The sequence below is a fragment of the Hyla sarda genome, chromosome 11 (assembly GCF_029499605.1).
Source record: "Hyla sarda isolate aHylSar1 chromosome 11, aHylSar1.hap1, whole genome shotgun sequence".
Lineage (NCBI taxonomy): Eukaryota > Metazoa > Chordata > Amphibia > Anura > Hylidae > Hyla > Hyla sarda.
In genome coordinates, this window is record NC_079199.1 from 33,520,160 (window position 1) to 33,540,594 (window position 20,435).

At 45.4% G+C, this 20,435-nt stretch overlaps 1 protein-coding gene across 1 annotated transcript in view; it reads left to right on the top strand.

Moving 5' to 3' along the window:
• The first annotated feature begins 901 nt into the window (after positions 1 to 901).
• ITPKA (inositol-trisphosphate 3-kinase A) overlaps positions 902 to 20,435 on the top strand; it is a 104,714-nt gene continuing 85,180 nt past the window's right edge. The window contains exon 1 of the mRNA XM_056546787.1: positions 902 to 1,647. Coding sequence (XP_056402762.1) covers positions 1,111 to 1,647 — 537 coding nt within the window. The 5' untranslated portion in view covers positions 902 to 1,110. The remainder of the gene's footprint in view (positions 1,648 to 20,435) is intronic.

The following is a 20,435-nucleotide window of genomic DNA, read 5'->3' on the forward strand; positions in this document are numbered from 1 at the left end:
TACATGAAGGAAGACGGTCATTTATATCCCAATTAAACACTATTTTGATGCCCCAATGGCTCCACCGCAGCTTGGTAAAAAACCTCACTAAGGCTGGGTTCACACCACACTTTTGCAATACAGTTCCCGTATCAGGTTTTGGATGACAAACGGATTCCTCAAAACTGTACCAAACGGTATCAAAACGTGTGTACAAATTTTAACCCATATACGGTTTTAAAAAATAATGTCCGGTTGCATCTGTTTTTAAGGAAAAAAGTTTCACTTGTTTGATTGAAATTCCAAGATGAAAAAACTTTCGGTGTCAAAAACCGTATGGTGCAAACCGGATGGGACCGTACGCATATATACGGTTCTGTACGGTTCCCATTGATTCCCATGTTAAAAAAAAGTATACGGTATCCATATGGTTTTTCACCCGGACCAAAAAACCATGGAAGGTTACGGTTTTGGGTATGGGAAAAAAATTGACAAAACAGTACAGGATGCAAAACGGACACAACCGGATGCATCGTTTGGCATATGGTTTTCAATGGAGAGTCAATGTATGCGGTTTTCAATACGTTTCCGTATGGTTTTCACATTGAAAACTTATAAAAACGTGGTGTGAACCCAGCCTTAGTCTGACAGGGTTGTATTTTTTTGGAGGGTTACAATGTTGCACACGACTTCTCCTGAGGAGACACTGAAGTCCCCCTCACAGAACCCTGCAAACTCTTTGCTACAAGTTTAGAACATTTCTAAATCTTCCACAACAGGCCAATACACGACCATAGGACTGTATGACCATGTGTGTCATCTTCTGAAGCACCATTACCTGATGTGGTGGAAGCTTCTAGTCAAGTCACCTGTCCGGTGACAATAGCCAGGACAGAGCGGTAGAACCTGTCTATTACACGGTCTACACTGAAGTAAGACAATAAGCCCTCCCTCCCACACATCATAACAAGTCCCAGGTTGAGAAGGAGGAAGTGAATAGTACAGTGTGTTAGCAGTGACTGCACCTCAGTGCTCTGCCTCATGCAGCAGCCTACAGACACCTCTATGACAGTCACTCACACTCCTGTGTAGCACGCTGTCCCTGTCCTCCCCCGCGACCAGACGTTTTGGATGATTCCCACCGAAGTAACCAGCGGCAGCGGAATGAACCATAATGGGGGTTCAGGGGAGCCCCCCATTTCTCCGAACCTAGGCAGTGGTCGGAAGCGACTGAGCGTCGGGGAGCTGCGCCTGTACTTCGAAGCCCGGTGTTCCGCGGAACGGGACGGGCACAGGGAGCCGAGGCGACGGAGAAGGATGGGCAGCGGGAGCTGGCACCGGAGCAATGGAGAGGTTTCCGAAGAGCCGAGGAGAGGGAGCTGGGAAGCTGCGCGGAAGAAGCACGTTATCCCGCAGCTGCTGGTCACCAGTAGCGAGGAGCCGCAGCCGCCCCCCAGCCCGGGGCTCATAGAGGTGCCCGGGTGGGATGGCATGAGGAACCAGAGCTTGTTGAAGCTAGCCAACCGGAGGCTGTCCGTGTCCAGCACGTCCCTGTCCTCCACCGGCTCCTCGTCTGCCCTGGAGGACTCCGAGGATGACCTGCTGAGCGACTCCGAGAGCAAGAGCCAAGGCAATGTGGACCTGGAGCACAGCGAGGAGCAGAGCCTGGTAAGGAGGGCACACTGCTCATACCTACTTATGGGGGCACACTGCTCATACCTACTTATGGGGGCACACTGCTCATACCTACTTATGGGGGCACACTGCTCATACCTACTTATGGGGGCACACTGCTCATACCTACTTATGGGGGCACACTGCTCATACCTACTTATGGGGGCACACTGCTCATACCTACTTATGGGGGCACACTGCTCATACCTACTTATGGGGGGCACACTGCTCATACCTACTTATGGGGGCACACTGCTCATACCTACTTATGGGGGCACACTGCTCATACCTACTTATGGGGGCACACTGCTCATACCTACTTATGGGGGCACACTGCTCATACCTACTTATGGGAGCACACTGCTCATACCTACTTATGGGGGCACACTGCTCATACCTACTTATGGACGGCACACTGCTCATACCTACTTATGGGGGGCACACTGCTCATACCTACTTATGGGGGCACACTGCTCATACCTACTTATGGACGGCACACTGCTCATACCTACTTATGGGGGCACACTGCTCATACCTACTTATGGGGGCACACTGCTCATACCTACTTATGGGGGCACACTGCTCATACCTACTTATGGGGGGCACGCTGCTCATACCTACTTATGGGGGCACACTGCTCATACCTACTTATGGGGGGCACACTGCTCATACCTACTTATGGGGGGCACACTGCTCATACCTACTTATGGGGGCACGCTGCTCATACCTACTTATGGGGGCACACTGCTCATACCTACTTATGGGGGCACACTGCTCATACCTACTTATGGGGGCACACTGCTCATACCTACTTATGGGGGCACACTGCTCATACCTACTTATGGGGGCACACTGCTCATACCTACTTATGGGGGCACACTGCTCATACCTACTTATGGGGGCACACTGCTCATACCTACTTATGGAGGGCACACTGCTCAAACCTACTTATGGGGGCACACTGCTCATACCTACTTATGGGGGCACACTGCTCGTACCTACTTATGGGGGCACACTGCTCGTACCTACTTATGGGGGCACACTGCTCGTACCTACTTATGGGGGCACACTGCTCGTACCTACTTATGGGGGCACACTGCTCGTACCTACTTATGGAGGGCACACTGCTCGTACCTACTTATGGGGGCACACTGCTCGTACCTACTTATGGGGGCACACTGCTCATACTTATGGGGGGCACACTGCTCATACTTATGGGGGGCACACTGCTCATACATACTTATGGGGGGCACACTGCTCATACCTACTTATGGGGGCAGACTGCTGATACCTACTTATGGGGGGCACACTGCTCATACCTACTTATGGACGGCACACTGCTCATACTTATGGACGGCACACTGCTCATGCCTACTTATGGGGGGCACACTGCTCATACCTACTTATGGGGAGCACACTGCTCATACCTACTTATGGGGGCAGACTGCTGATACCTACTTATGGGGGGAACACTGCTCATACCTACTTATGGGGGGCACACTGCTCATGCCTACTTATGAGGGGCACACTGCTCATGCCTACTTATGGGGGGGAACACTGCTCATACCTACTTATGGGGGGCACACTGCTCATACCTACTTATGGGGGCAGACTGCTGATACCTACTTATGGGGGGCACACTACTCATACCTACTTATGGACGGCACACTGCTCATACCTACTTATGGTGGGCACACTGCTCATACCTACTTATGGGGGGCACACTGCTCATACCTACTTATGGGGGGCACACTGCTCATACCTACTTATGGGGGCAAACTGCTCATACCTACTTATGGGGGGCACACTGCTCATACCTACTTATGGGGGGCACACTGCTCATGCCTATTTATGGGGGAACACTGCTCATGCCTATTTATGGGGGAACACTGCTCATACCTACTTATGGGGGGGCACACTGCTCATACCTACTTATGGGGGCAAACTGCTCATACCTACTTATGGGGGGCACACTGCTCATACCTACTTATGGGGGCAAACTGCTCATACCTCCTTATGGGGGGCACACTGCTCATACCTACTTATGGGGGGAACACTGCTCATACCTACTTATGCGGGGCACACTGCTCATACCTACTTATGGGGGGCACACTGCTCATACCTACTTATGCGGGGCACACTGCTCATACCTATGGGGGGCACACTGCTCATACCTACTTATGGAGGGCACACTGCTCATACCTACTTATGGGGGGCACACTGCTCATGCCTACTTATGAGGGGCACACTGCTCATGCCTACTTATGGGGGGGAACACTGCTCATACCTACTTATGGGGGGCACACTGCTCATACCTACTTTTGGGGGCAGACTGCTGATACCTACTTATGGGGGGCACACTACTCATACCTACTTATGGACGGCACACTGCTCATACCTACTTATGGTGGGCACACTGCTCATACCTACTTATGGGGGGCACACTGCTCATACCTACTTATGGGGGGCACACTGCTCATACCTACTTATGGGGGCAAACTGCTCATACCTACTTATGGGGGGCACACTGCTCATACCTACTTATGGGGGGCACACTGCTCATGCCTATTTATGGGGGAACACTGCTCATGCCTATTTATGGGGGAACACTGCTCATACCTACTTATGGGGGGGCACACTGCTCATACCTACTTATGGGGCAAACTGCTCATACCTACTTATGGGGGGCACACTGCTCATACCTACTTATGGGGGCAAACTGCTCATACCTCCTTATGGGGGGCACACTGCTCATACCTACTTATGGGGGGAACACTGCTCATACCTACTTATGCGGGGCACACTGCTCATACCTACTTATAGGGGGCACACTGCTCATACCTACTTATGCGGGGCACACTGCTCATACCTACTTATGGGGGGCACACTGCTCATACCTACTTATGGAGGGCACACTGCTCATACCTACTTATGGGGGGCACACTGCTCATACCTACTTATGCGGGGCACACTGCTCATACCTACTTATGGGGGGCACACTGCTCATACCTACTTATGGGGGGCACACTGCTCATACCTACTTATGGGGGCAAACTGCTCATACCTACTTATGGGGGGCACACTGCTCATACCTACTTATGGGGGGCACACTGCTCATGCCTATTTATGGGGGAACACTGCTCATGCCTATTTATGGGGGAACACTGCTCATACCTACTTATGGGGGGGCACACTGCTCATACCTACTTATGGGGCAAACTGCTCATACCTACTTATGGGGGGCACACTGCTCATACCTACTTATGGGGGCAAACTGCTCATACCTCCTTATGGGGGGCACACTGCTCATACCTACTTATGGGGGGAACACTGCTCATACCTACTTATGCGGGGCACACTGCTCATACCTACTTATAGGGGGCACACTGCTCATACCTACTTATGCGGGGCACACTGCTCATACCTACTTATGGGGGGCACACTGCTCATACCTACTTATGGAGGGCACACTGCTCATACCTACTTATGGGGGGCACACTGCTCATACCTACTTATGCGGGGCACACTGCTCATACCTACTTATGGGGGGCACACTGCTCATACCTACTTATGGGGGCAAACTGCTCATACCTACTTATGCGGGGCACACTGCTCATACATTTTTTTGACAGGTTTAGTGGCACAAAGTGCCAAGCAGCATCAGTATGACACATGGAATCTATCAGTGAATAGGTGGCACAAAGAGCACAAAAGTTTGGGGCTGGCACACGGTGAAGGATAGTGGCTAAAGGGCAGGGCTGTCTGAGGGTGGCACAATGACATGGAGCATAACAGTGACAAAGAATGTTACATACTTTGGCACAGGATGAAAGACATTTTTGACTGGTACTATGGCTCAGACTAAATGACACATGCAGCCTATCTGTGAATAGGTGGCAGAAAGTGTACAAAGGTCCATGACTGGCACAGGATGAAGGATATTGCCTGAATGGCTTGGTGAGGATGGTACAAGGAGGGCAGTATGTGTGTTATGTATTGCTACATTTATCATATGTAAAGTGCCCTGGAATAATATATTATGACACAATGTCTGAATGACAGTGGCCACTATATTTGTCTTAATACTTTTTGCACCATGTGCCCCTGAAACTGTGTGGCAATTTGTGCCAACTAGTCACTGCCAGACATTATGTGTTCCTGTGCCATCCTCACATTGCTCTGCCATTGAGCAACTATCCTTCACCCTGTGCCAGTCATGCAACTTTGTACACTCTCTGCCACACTCTTCTCTGTTAGGCACTTTATACCAGTATAGGTGCCAGGCAGCATCTGCATGACACATGGAGCCTATCCATGAATAGGTGGCAGATAGTGTACAATGGTGCATTACTGGCACTGCCTGCAGGAGAGTGGCTGAATGGAAAGGCAGTAAAAGGATGGCACAGGGGAAAGGCAATATATGTTGAAACAGTGATTTAATGACACATGGAACCTGACTAGTATGCATAGGTTGGCACACACTTTGACTTCCACAGGGTGCTAGATATTTTATGACTGATTTAGCAGCACAAGGTGCCAAACAATAAGTGGCATATGGACCCAATCGGCTAATAGGTTGCAGAGAGTGTACAAGGATGTGGAGCTGGTAAAGGGTTCATCATAGTGGCTAAATGTCAGGGGGTTGTGTGTGGATGGCACAGGGACAAGGCAGTATATGGTGACATAGTGGCACATTAACTGAATGACACCTGGACCCTGACAGCCAGTAGGTGGCCCAGTGCATTGACTCATGTTTGACTAGTCTTGAATTGTTAGTGAACAGCACTGTCTAAATGGCAGCATTGGGGCGGCAACTCCCAAAGCCGGCTGAATTTAAAGGGGTATTCCGGGCAAAAACATTTTATCCCTTATCCAAAGGTTAGGGGATAAGGTGTCTGATCGCTGGGGGCCCGCTGCTGAGACCACCCGCGATCTCTCTGCAGCACCCACATTCTAGGCGGGTGCTGAATCTCCAGTTTCGGAAACCTCCGGGTTTCTGGGACTGGGGACGTGAAGTCACGCCAATCCCCCTCCATTCATGTCTATGGGAGGGGGCGTGTGTTTAATACACTTTATTAAACACATTATTAAAAACATACTTTTTTTTTTACATCCCTACAGCATCCTTTTTTTTTTTTTTTTGGTAGCCAACAAAGGGTACCAAAAAAAACGCCAAAGTGCAAAAAAAAAAGCTATTACCACATAAAGCCTCAAACGCAAGAAAAAACACCAGAAAAAAAGCCAAGAACGCAGGGCAGTTTTTCTGGAGTTTTTTCTGGCATTTTTTTGGACAAAAAAAAACCACTGCAAAAAACTCAGTAGAGACCCAGCCTTTTTTAATAGAAGTAATTTAAAAGTCTGTAAAACTTTCAGGCATTAGTAGATTTGAAAAAAAAATGTTTTTCACCGGATTACCCCTTTAAGTTTCCACAATTGTTATAGCATTTTTAAACACTTGTAAAAATGTATGGTATGTGTTACAGGTGTCTTGGTGGCATAATTTAGTGCATAATATTTAAAGCATTTTAGTTTTGTAGATTAGTCTATGGGAAAAATGCCAGAAAGAATGCCACGCCCAGATGCTTTACGCCACAAACATTACAAAAAGGCATATATATGCAGTGTATTATATATTTCAGTATACTTTAAAATATCATGTGCTGCATTGTATGTGAGCTACAAAAACAAAAACCATTATAGCTTTATTCTTCATGAGAGCTTAAATGGGTACTCCCCAGCGGCGGGACCCCCGCGATCAGACATCTTATCCCCTATTCTTTGGATAGGGGATAAGATGTCTAGGGGGGGGAGTACCCCTTTAAGGCTATGTCCACATGGCTGAAATTCTGCTATTCTGCTGAAATTCCATTCTGCAAAGTTTGCTGTGAAAAATTAGCAGTTTTGTGGAATTTGAGAAGAATTTCGGCAGTATTTCTCAAAAGAGAATTCAGCTGAAATTGAAAGCCCCCCTGAGTTCAATGGGATTCCTCCATGAAACGCCACTAAATTAAAGGGGAACAGTTTATTCCAAACGTTGAGCAGCGGAGTACCCCTTTAAAGATATGTTCAATGTTTTTGCGGAATGCAGAATTTCCGTAATGAAATCTCCGAAGCGGAAGTTCTTCTTTGTGAATGGGACAGCAGAATCCCAATTGAACACAATGGGGGTTATTTACTAACGTGATCCCGACTCTTTCTTTTTGGGTTTTGCGCCCAAATTCGTGCAACACAATTTGCTTCTTGATTCAGGAACGTGATGTCACAGGCAGGACTATTTTATGAGACGTGAGTGTCTCAAAATTACATAGAGAAAGTGACTTCCACCCCACACACAGACCCCAGTGTGAATTGGCTAGTCACTCTAAAGAGCTGCGGGCCTGGTACTGGCATATTGGTGGGGAGACAAAGCCGCCCGAAGAGTGAGCAGGCGGTTTTTAAAGGGGTTATCCAGGAAAAAACTTTTTATTTTATATATATATATATATATATATATATATATATATATATCAACTGACTCCAGAAAGTTAAACAGATTTGTAAATTACTTCTATTAAAAAATCTTAATCCTTTCACTACTTATGAGCTTGTGAAGTTAAGGTTGTTCTTTTCTGTCTAAGTGCTCTCTGATGACACGTGTCTCGGGAACCGCCCAGTTTAGAAGCAAATCCCCATAGCAAACCTCTTCTAAACTGGGCGTTTCCAGAGACACGTGTCATCAGAGAGAACTTAGACAGAAAAGAACAACCTTAACTTCAGAAGCTCATAAGTACTGAAAGGATTAAGATTTTTTAATAGAAGTAATTTACAAATCTGTTTAACTTTCTGGAGCCAGTTGATATATATATATATATATATATATATATATATATATATATATATATAAAGTTTTTTCCTGGATAACCCCTTTAAGCCTAACCATGCTAATGTGCTTTAGTAAGAAATCTTTTTTCTTACCAGCCTGTCAATAAAGTGTTAACAGGTGACATATAAGTACCAAATGATAAATTAACAAGCAAATTATTGTCTTGTAATATAATAGAATACAACCCTGACCCATATTCCCACAGTGAATGTTGCAGTACGTGACTAATGTGAGTGCACAACAGTGACAAGTTGTATCCGTGTGCATTTCTTCATTGTACCATTAGATGATGTTACTATGTATCATAGAGGTTCTCCTACTATTAGGTACTTTAATGGAGCATCTTCTGCATCAATGTATTTTAAATTGTACCTGAGTGTTTCTTGCTATAATGAATGTATTACAGTGTAACATCAACCACTATTATGCCGTAATATGGATGTATGTTTCTTACGGAAAATCTGTAAGATGTACAATAAGTGATATTTTATGAGCACTTTATTGTACAGGACTAGTCTTTCTGATTCGTTTTTACCAGTGTGTGACCTCATCTGCAGCCTACAGCTTTAGTGTCTCCCCATGACAACACTTCCTGCTTGTGCTTTCATAATTTAGCCTTCTCAAGGTGCATTGTGTGAAGTAACATACACATATTCTTGTTACTATACAAGAGGAGTTAGGATACAGTCATTAATGTGGAGTGAGATTTGGAGACACGCAGTGTAGGGCTGGGCGGTATACCGGTTCATACCGAATACCAACATTTTTGTGCTGCACGATACGAATTTTAACCCATACTGCAATACCGGTTTGGCTCCTCCCCCTCGGGAATTAATTATCAGTCCAGCGCTGCGCAGTCCCCACATCAGGGAACTAATCATATGCGACCCGCGAGCGCTGCCCCCCCCCCCCCCCCCGCCCCCAATTAATTATCAGCCCAGCGCTGTTCCCATCGGGGTAAATACTCACATGTCACCCGCAAACACGCTACCCTCCTCGTCCTACTGTTTGTTGCGGCCGCCGGCGCTGAACTCTATACCAGTGGTCTACAACCTGCGGACCTCCAGATGTTGCAAAACTACAACTCTCAGCACGCCCGGACAGCCAACGGCTGTCCGGGCATGCTGGGAGTTGTAGTTTTGCAACATCTGGAGGTCCGCAGGTTGAAGACCACTGCTCTATACTGTGTGGTATCCCTATGCCCGGGCTGCAAAAAATAAACAAAATAAACTTTAACTCACCTCCCGTTGGTCAGGTACCTGCCTCACCTGCTTCTTGGGGACGGGAATGTCGGACAGCCGTCAGCCTATCACCGGCCGCAGCGATGTTCCGCCTCCGCCGGTAATAGGCTGAACCCACTGTCATGTAAGAAGCCGGCCAGAGCTCTTTACATGACAGTGCTCTCAGCCTATCCCCGGCCGGGGCGGGACATCGCTGCGGCCGGTGATAGACTGATGGCTGTCCGACGTTCCCGTCCCCAGCGTAAGGCCGACGTCGGAACATGCGTTAGTTTATTTTGTTTACATTTTGCAGCCCGGGCATAGTATAGAGTGTTAGCGCCGGCGGCCGCAGCGAACAGGAGGACAAGGAGGGCAGCGCTTGCAGGCGACATGTAAGTATTTACCCCGATGGGGGCAGCGCTGGGCTGATAATTAATTTGAGGGGGGGAGAGGGGAGGAAATACCGTTATATACCGTGGAACCACCAAAAGTTACAAAAATACCGCGATACACATATTTGGTCATACCGCCCAGCCCTAACGCAGTGTACCTGTGACAAAACTGAAGGATTTCACAGATTCGTAAAGGAATTTTCCCATCTCACAAAGTGATGGCATATCAGTAGGGTCAATGAAAATGAGGAGGAGGCATCATTTGTTTACCATTGTTTCCCCGCTATAAAAGTTCCCCTGCACAGAGGTGTTCCTGACCACCCAGCTGTGCAGAAAAAAAAGATACTGAAGGGAATACAATGCTAAACGCAAGGGAAAGACAGTGAAAAGGACACAATGCTTCTCATGATCAATAGGGTCTCAGAGGCTAGTCATAAAGTGATGGCATATCCTACCAATATGTTGAACGGTCATGTTTCAAGCGTGTGTTCGCCCTGATATATGCATATCACACAGTATCTTTTTTTATTAGATCCTGCTCCATTTTAATAAAACAGAGCTCTGCGCTACTCTATCCAGCAATTAAATGGACATCACAACAGAAATCACACGAGAGGCCAAAATGACACAAAGTAGGGAGAGCATACATGGAGGGTAGCTCACCCAGTCTGTAGATAGTGAGGAAAAGAAAGGTAGACTGCAGGGAAGTATCACATGGGTTGTGTGCAATTGTAGAGAGAAAGCAGAGCACCCACAGCAAACTCTAGACTCTAGAACACACAGGAGCGGGCGGGGGGGGGGGGGGGGGGGGGGGGGTTTACAAACACTGCTGTTGCAAAATGCTTTTAATTTTCTCAATTTATTAAGAGGTGTGTTATTAATGTGTAGAAATATTAATTTATTATGTAGAAATATTTTTTTTCCGTGGTTAGGATAAAGTTCTGTTGTGAACCATAGCTAAACTGTTAGGTGGTTTAGGGTATGTTCACACAATGGAATTTCCATGTGGAATTCCGCATTAGAATTCCACCATCATATTAATTGGATTTGGCTGCGCTTTGCATATGGCGAAATTTCAGCAGCAGATGTTTCTGCTGCGGACATCTTGTCTATACTAACTGCATACTCCGAGTCCGCACGGAAATGCATTGCTGTCTGAGACGACGCATTTCCAATTGGTCCTAGTGCCGGCATCTTCTGCCATCGCTCGGCTGTCTGGGAACATTGCCTGTGTTAAAGGGGTATTCCAGGAAAAAACTTTTTTTCTTATGTCAACTGGCTCCAGAAAGTTAAACAGATTTGTAAATTACTTCTATTAAAAAATCTTAATCCTTTCAATAATTATCAGCTGCTGAAGTTGAGTTGTTGTTTTCTGTCTGACAGCCGTGCTCTCTGCTGACATCTCTGCTTGTCTCGGGAACTGCACAGAGTAGAAGAGGTTTGCCATGGGGATTTGCTTCTAACCTGGGCGGTTCCCGAGACACGTGTCATCAGAGAGCACTTAGACAGAAAAGAACAACTCAACTTCAGCAGCTCATTAGTACTGAAAGGATTAAGATTTTTTAATAGAAGTTATTTACAAATCTGTTTAACTTTCTGGAGCCAGTTGATATATTAAACAAAGTTTTTTTCCTGGATAACCCCTTTAACATAGCCTTATAGTTCTAGTAGTTGCTTGCAGGAAACAGAATTGCACTATGCATCTTGTCAACAAATCCGGCACACACTGCAGTAGGGGACACTCTGGCGTCGGTGCTTGTGCGCCAGTAATAATAATTCCCAACAGATCACATTGGAAACTAGGAGTATGAAAATGAGTCATTCCTAAAAGTGTTTCCTAATGCTGCAGTATTTGCAGTTTGCCATTGTACACTCCCTTTGCTGCGCGTTTTAATTCACCCGGTGCCAGCACATTCTCTGTAATGTGGCACTGGCCGCCGCTGTTCAAATATTTGGTAATTGACAACTTTGAGTGTCAGGGAACTCCTCGGAGCCACATATTTCCATTTTATTTGTATACAGTGAATCTCTCAATGTGCACTTGACAATCTGTTGCCTTTATACCCGTGCCAATTCCTAAAGGGATAAGAACACTTCGTAACATAGGGAAATTTAGAAGAGCAATCTCAATGGAGACAGACAGCTGCCTTCAGCGTGTGGGACACCGAGAAGGGCTGTAATGCACTGTAATAATATTGGGTAACTGTTTTATTCTCATGCATACTACTAGTTTTCTATTTAAACACATTGTAATGTTTGCAATCATATACTTATACTTAGCTATACTTACTATCTATAATCAGCGGATGCAAAACTACAACTCTCAGCATGCCTGGACAGCCGAAGGCTGTCCAGGCATGCTGGAAGTTGTAGTTTTGCAACAGCTGGAGGCACACTGGTTAGGTAACAATGATCTATAATACTCTTCGGTTACTATTTGATCACAGGCAACTAGTTGCCTGTGATCAAATAGTAACCGAAGAGTATATAGATCATTGTTACCTAACCAGTGTGCTTCCAGCTGTTGCAAAACTACAACTTCCAGCATGCCTGGACAGCCTTCGGCTGTCCAGGCATGCTGAGAGTTGTAGTTTTGCATCCGCTGATTATAGATTGTCATAATTGTCTCACTGATCCTATTATAACCAGGTCAGTGCCATAAAGTTTTTCCTATACCAGTTCCTTCATTTGGGTACTTTCTGTATTCCCCTCGGACATACCAGATTTGCATAGTTTTGCACACTACAGCAGTAAAAAACTTTGACTGGAATACAACACAGCATGACTAGTCATCCACATCCATCCATTTGTTTTACCGAGTGTTCTGCGATCCTTCACCGCTGAGTGCTGCATACAACAAAGGGTTGCGAATTGCAGACAAGCCGTATAGTGTGAAAGTGAGTTTGTAAGGATATTTTATGAAGCTGCTTAAAGGGGTTGTCCAGAATAATACAGAATATTAAAATGCAACTGCTTTCTTTCAGAACTAGTGCCATACCTGTCTATAGGTTGTGCCAGATGTTGCAGTTCAGCTCTTAGGCCGGGTTTATACTACAAAAATTTTAAAAGAGAATTCTGCTCGGAAATTACGGTGCAGCAGAGTCCCATTGCTGACAATTAGATTTCACTGCACAGAGCCAAGTATTTTAGGCGGACTTTCTAACCGCAAAATCCCCTCGAAAAATTCTGCCAGAACATTTAACTCGTTGAATGTTCTGGCAGATCTCCACTCCGCTGACATTGCCGTCTATGGGAAGAAGTGTCCTGCCACTGAGTAGTTAAAGGGGTACTCCGGTGAAAAACTTTTCTTTTTTTTTTTAAATCAACTGGTGCCAGAAAGTTAAACAGATTTGTAAGTTACTTCTATTAAAAAATCTTAATCCTTCCTGTACTTATTAGCTGCTGAATACTACAGAGGAAATTCTTTTCCGTTTGAAACACAGAGCTCTCTGCTGACATCATGAGCACCGTGCTCTCTGCTGACATCTCTGTCCATTATAGCAAAAAAGGAAATCTCCATAGCAAACATATGCTGTTCTGGACCGTTCCTAAAATGGACAGAGATGTAAAGGTAACGCATCATTAATTAGTGTGTAAATTGTGCAAATAGGAAACCACGCTGTGCCCCCATGACTTCACAGATAGACAGGCTGCTTTGGGCTTTGTTAAATGACCCCAAATGTTACTGAGACCATTAAGTGCTGAGCAGCAGGAATGGGGTCTGGGGCAGTAGAGAGGGTATTGGATAAGATGATCACCCTTTTTTTAAAATTGTTTTTACTCCAGCCAGAACCCATTTAAATGTATTTGGTACTAACATCTTCAGAACACCTATAGAAGTGTTGTGGAGTCCATGGCACACGGGTCACATCTGTTTTGGCAACACAATGGGGGACCTACTTAATATAATACAGGTACATATGTTTACTAACCATTCTTGTGAACTGTGGTCAGTAGGGCCGCATGATTTATAGCAAAAACAATATAATTGCCATATTAGTCATTTGCGATTATGTGCCTGCAAAATGCTGCAATTATTACCTTCCATTTGAATTTCGGCGGTGGACCAGCCTTAGCCCCAACCCCTATGTGTGTGTGTAAAATATGGTCTTAGGCACAGGGAAAACATAAAAAAAAGATGCTTACCTAGCCCTGGTCTCCATTGATCTGCCGCAGATCCTGTTCTCCTCCGTGTGGTCCCAGCATCTTCTGTCCTTCATTCTTCAGAGACAAGCAGTTAAGCAGTTGGTTACACTTGCAGGACCTTTTCGCACAGCCAGTTACTGGCCGCAGTGGTGTCCTGTCTGAGCCAGTGACTGACTGAGTGGGAAGGTCCTGCAGTTGCAACCAGCTGCTGTCTCTGAAGAAGGAAGCACAGAAGACACCGGGACCACATGGAGGAGAACAGGATCTGACAGTTTCCTCCAGAATAATATTAACCCCTTAAGGACATAGGACGTAAATGTACGTCTTGGTCAACTGGTACTTAGTGCACAGGACATACATTTACGTCTTATACATTATGCGAGCACCTGAACGGTGCTCGCATCATGCACAGCAAGTCCCGGCTGCTATCAGATGCTGTGATAAATACAGATCACGGCATCTGCGACAATGCAGCACTTTGAATGGATGATCGGATCGCCCACAGCACCGCCGCGGGGATCCGATTGTCTGAGTTGGCAGACAGCTGTCACACCCCCTCCCATAGACTTGAATTGAGGGGGCCCACCCCAGGCCTGGGCCTAAATAAAAAAGCCCACCCCAGGCCTGGGCCTAAATAAAAGAGCCCACCCCAGGCCTGGGCCTAACTAAAAAAGCCCACCCCAGGCCTGGTGCCTAAATAAAAAAAAAGCCCACCCCAGGCCTGGGCCTTAATAAAAAAGCCCACCCCAGGCCTGGGCCTAACTAAAAAAGCCCACCCCAGGCCTGGGCTTAAATAAAAAAGCCCACCCCAGGCCTGCGCCTAAACATTGTTAAGTGAAAGTCCTTTTTTACTTCAGATTGACAGCTGACTGCACGATCCTGTATATATAGCATTAAGGTAAGAAACAATATATGCAGTGTTATATTTGTTTTAAATGTTGCAATGGTTTTGCGGCTCCCAGTTTTTTTTTTTTTCTTCGGAAACGGGTCCAAGTGGCTCTTTTTGTCTTAAAGGTTGCAGACCCCTGGTATAGGCGGACATAGAGGATAATAGCTATAATGCAGGTGTCTAGACAGCTTTATGTAAATGCTCCCACACATTATATAATAAACGCTCCCGCTGCCTTCTGATGGAGTACTTGTCAGAGAACTTGTAAACACCGCACAAGCTAAGCTGTCCTTACATGGCGTTCATATTAAGAGCAGTTTTATCATTCGTGATTGATCTTTTCGTTTATTTACACTTCATTACTCTTATTGTTTGAAAAGAAATAAATCTGAACCATAGTTATTAATTAGTTGGGCTTTAAAGGCCCCATACACGATAGTAAAAAGTAGATTAAACCTGTCAACCTCTTAGGGAAAACCTGACTGTTCATTGTGTATGGGGCCTCCCCCCCTCCCAACACATGATAGGGGAGACAAGGTTGGTATGGCAGCGCTTCAAAGCTGATCTGAGACTGCTGTGCCCTATGTAAGGGGGATAAGGCTACTACCTAAAACAGCACAAGTAATATTTTACAGTTTGCTAATTGTACTGATCAGGGAATACAGTGAATACAATGTATGTGAATCCCTGCCCAGCCCCACCATTCTCAGTAAGGATTCTGTATACCTGCATACATACAGATGCCTCCTCTATTATGCCAGATAATAAGCACAGTGTTTGCAACAAAAAAAAAGAAAAGTTTACATGTCTTGGATTATATTTACTGTGTTATCTAGACATTTTTAGAAACACTTTTATGCCTAGCTGGTCAGGGGACCTGGCTCATATGAAGAGGATGTGGCCTAAATTGTACGTCAAAATTTGAGTGCAAAATTAGTCTTAAAATAAGCCGACTAATAGGTGGTCTAAAGATGCACAACTACTGAGAAAAGGGTTGGAATTATTTATTTTAAGTACCCTGAAACGCGTCTAGTTATAGTGCAGAAGACGCACTACTGTTACCTGGAATATACATCAACAGTCCACTCCAGATAACTGTGGCTTACATCGGGTCCTGTGCCATCCGGACCAGCGCCTACACAGCAACAGCTTGCGCTGACTTCTACACTGCGAGCGCTTGCCGACACTTGCAGCACAGCTCGGCAGAGACATACAGTGACGGAGTGACTCTCAGTTTGGCTGGTATATATATAATTTCATTTTAACAGGAGGAAAAGTATGCACGACCATTTAATTTTCTATAATAGACTTTGGCCAGACAATGTACAGGACTCACGGCACTTTACATATATATTCAGAGTATCAAATGCCGGACTGTGCAACCAAAAATTTTAATTGATGAAAATTCCTTGTATATTCAGCAGTGTGTTTATTGTACATTTTATGCAAATCATTTTTATGTTGATATTCCTCCTCCAAGGGCCCTGTGAGAGGATACATTATATATATTTTATGATATAATATTTTAATAAATTCTATATGTTATTGAAGTACAGTCTCCTAAATAATTTCATCATGTACCAGTAAGTACTGGAACTGTCCTGGAGGTTTGGGTAATTTGTATATTTACTAGTAGTTTTCATTTGAACACCTAGGGTATAGATGTATACCCAAATAACCTCAGTCAGTTTCTAATTGTGAGCTGCGCTTCAATCTAAAATGAGTCTAAAGATGCAGCAGATTTATCAGAGTAAGCCACTAACACCTGACCTATCATGAGCCACTATAGGAGAGCGAAAATGTCCTTGTAATGTGATGTCCTTACACAGGGTAATATAGTCACATTACAGATCTGCATTATAGGGAAAGTGATAGCCGGTTCACCTGCACTAAACCCAATGCACAAAGTTGTAGTGCAAGTAAACCTGTGTAAAACAATGTATCACTCACATAAATGGGTGGTCCGGTTGCAGAGTTATAGCCTCCATTGCTAGTAATCTGATGTTTTCTGCAGTGGAGGATTTCTGAGCTTCCCTGCCTTCTTCATCCATGCTCCCATATGCCGCCCATTTGTTGAACATGCATAAGTCTTCACACCTAATAAAGTGAGAGCCTATGTCCATGTGAGCACTCTGTTAGAGGCAGGGAAGCTTGGAAAGGCAGCTCCACCTCCATTGCACAAAAGACCAGATTAGTTTACTAGCAACTGGGCTATAGCATTGTGCTATAACTCTGCAATCAGACCACCAATTTATGTAAGTGATACATTACTGGCCCTTATTTACTAAGAGTGTTGTGTAGGTTTCTTTGTGGGTTTTAATTCCCTACAATTTATTTTCCACGGTATTTACTAAGGTTTCCCTACATTTTCCACTTTTCCCTACACTTTGCTTTTTATTTTACACATGCTCTGATCTGTCTGGTTTTCCTCAGCTCAAATCCACCACATTTTATGTGGAAACCTTAGTAAATGTTACGCCTAGCGCTCCGGGTCCCCGCTCCTCCCCGGAGCGCTCACGGCGTCTCTCTCCCTGCAGCGCCCCGGTCAGTCCCGCTGACCGGGAGCGCTGCACTGTCATGGCCGTCGGGGATGCGATTCGCACAGCGGGACGCGCCCGCTCGCGAATCGCATCCCAGGTCACTTACCCGTCCCGGTCCCCTGCTGTCATGTGCTGGCGCACGCGGCTCCGCTCTCTAGGGCGCGCGCGCGCCAGCTCTCTGAGACTTAAAGGGCCAGTGCACCAATGATTGGTGCCTGGCCCAATTAGCTTAATTGGCTTCCACCTGCTCCCTGGCTATATCTGATCACCTCCCCTGCACTCCCTTGCCGGATCTTGTTGCCTTGTGCCAGTGAAAGCGTTTAGTGTTGTCCAAGCCTGTGTTACCTGAACTCCTGCTATCCATATTGACTACGAACCTTGCCGCCTGCCCCGACCTTCTGCTACGTCTGACCTTGCCTCTGCCTAGTCCTTCTGTCCCACGCCTTCTCAGCAGTCAGCGAGGTTGAGCCGTTGCTAGTGGATACGACCTGGTTGCTACTGCCGCAGCAAGACCATCCCGCTTTGCGGCAGGCTCTGGTGAACACCAGTAGCCTCTTAGAACCGGTCCACAAGCACGGTCCACGCCAATCCCTCGCTGACACAGAGGATCCACTACCTGTAAGCCGAATCGTGACAGTAAATATGTTGGGTTTTTGTGAAAATGTCGGGAACACACCCCTTTTTGGAGACCACGCCCCCTTTCCCTGGCCCCTTTTTTCGGGTTTTCTTAGCAAAGTGGAGAGTTAGTCAGGTTTTTTTTTCAATTCTAGCGCAAAATCTGGTGCAGACAGAATTTCTGGCGCAATGCGACAGAATCTGGCGCACAACCTGACAAAACATGTCGGGTTTGCAATAGTAAATGAGGGCCATTGTTTTACTCAGGTTCCTGTGTATTGGGTTTAGTGCAGGTAAACCAGCTGTCAGTTTCCTTTGAAGACATTGGAGTAGATCAGAGCCTAGGAGGTGAAACTGCATTCATTCAAGTAAGACACAACAGTTAAAGCGTCCACATTTCCTTTTATAGATTTACAGCTTCTAGTAAGATCCTTCTGACTCACTGTGTCCTTGAGCATTGTATCATCAGGACTGCAAATACTTTCATTATTCTGCAATAAATCCGCTCAGAGAACAAGTCCCTCATCTATTTAAGTGTGACAAGAGTCAGGACTTTGTGATTTGTATTTAATTTGTACAATTCATTATAACCTGTTGGCTTCAGTACTGACAGCCATTACTTCTTGTTACTTACTTTTTGCACACGTTTCCAATTTCCTAAAGCCGCTTTAATTTATCACCATTAGTGTTTGTGAATTCATTCATGTTTTAGGTTGGCAGATCCGACACCTATTTACTATAGGATCTGCTGCAGATTTTTGACCTGGATATACATTATGACATAGCATAGACCCCCCCTCCCCACAGGGCCAGTCCCATTCAGTAGGGCTTATTAACCGGTTTCTATGGACAAAATTTGGAAAAATAATGACTATGCTCATTATTTTCAGCAATGAAAATCAAAACAATTGCCCTGTGGTCGCCGGTAATCAGACCCGGAGCGAACATGCTCCGGGGACTGATTTTAACTGAGGTGCAAGATCACGGGGGTCCCCAGTGGCGGGTCCCCCGCGATCAGGCATCTTATCCCCTATCCTTTGGGTGGGGGATAAGATGTCTAAGCGCCAAAGTACCCCTTTAAGGAGGGGAGAGGGGGTTCACACACAGCTTTTTGTGAAAGGTTTTTATCCAGGTTTTTGAGCCAAAGCCAGAAGTGGATCTAGCAGAAAGAGGTGTAAATATTTCTATTATATTTCAAATTCCTTTGGAATTCACCTCTGGCTTTGGCTCTAAAAACTGATGGATAAACTGACACAAAAAGCTGCACGTGAAGCCGGCATAATGTGAAACATTGAGCTGCTTTGCTTTGGACTTTATGTGTTGTCAACAGCAAATGGGAGAAAATGAAGAGAGCATAATAGACTCAAAATGTCTGAGCGACTCCTTCAGAACAATGGTGGTGACTTCATTCTGTGTTTTCCACAGATGTTCTAGCTGTAAACAATTTAGCTGTAACTTTTTCCTGTCGTTATGTAATTTCCCATTTATTGTCTTTTTATTCACATAATGGTTCACATTTTGCAGTGAAGCATATTTGTGAATCCAGTAGTTGACTACATTCACTGCAAAGAATAGTACCGTAATTGTAAGTACCATAATTGTAAGCAGCATTGAAGAAAATTGGTCTTTATTTATTACTGAGCAGCATAGGCCAGCAGTGTTCCAGAAAATAATGCAGCTCAATATTCCACCAGCTCCAATAATATGAAAGGAGTACTCCGGTGCGTACTTTTTTAACCCTCTGTGCCCGGGCTGCCAAGTGAAGCAAATAAAACTTTAACTCACCTTCCTACGTTCCCCTGTTGCACTGATATCAATGTCCTGTTCTCCGGTCCCTGATTTCTTCCGCTTCCTGTAAGTCGAAGAGTCACGTGACGCTCAGCGTATCACCGGCCGCAGCAGTATCCCCCTGCGGCTGATCAATATAATAATAAATGCAGTGGAGTGTCTGATACAAAGGGTTTGGTTTACACAAAATTGTACATTTATGCAGTGCCGAGTGCGGTTTCTTCTAATAGTAAATGTAATAATCTATTGTCAATTCTCTGACAATTCTCCCCCATTCATTGAAGTTGTCATAAACCACATGTAGTTTGCTAAACTGTCTATACAGGTAAG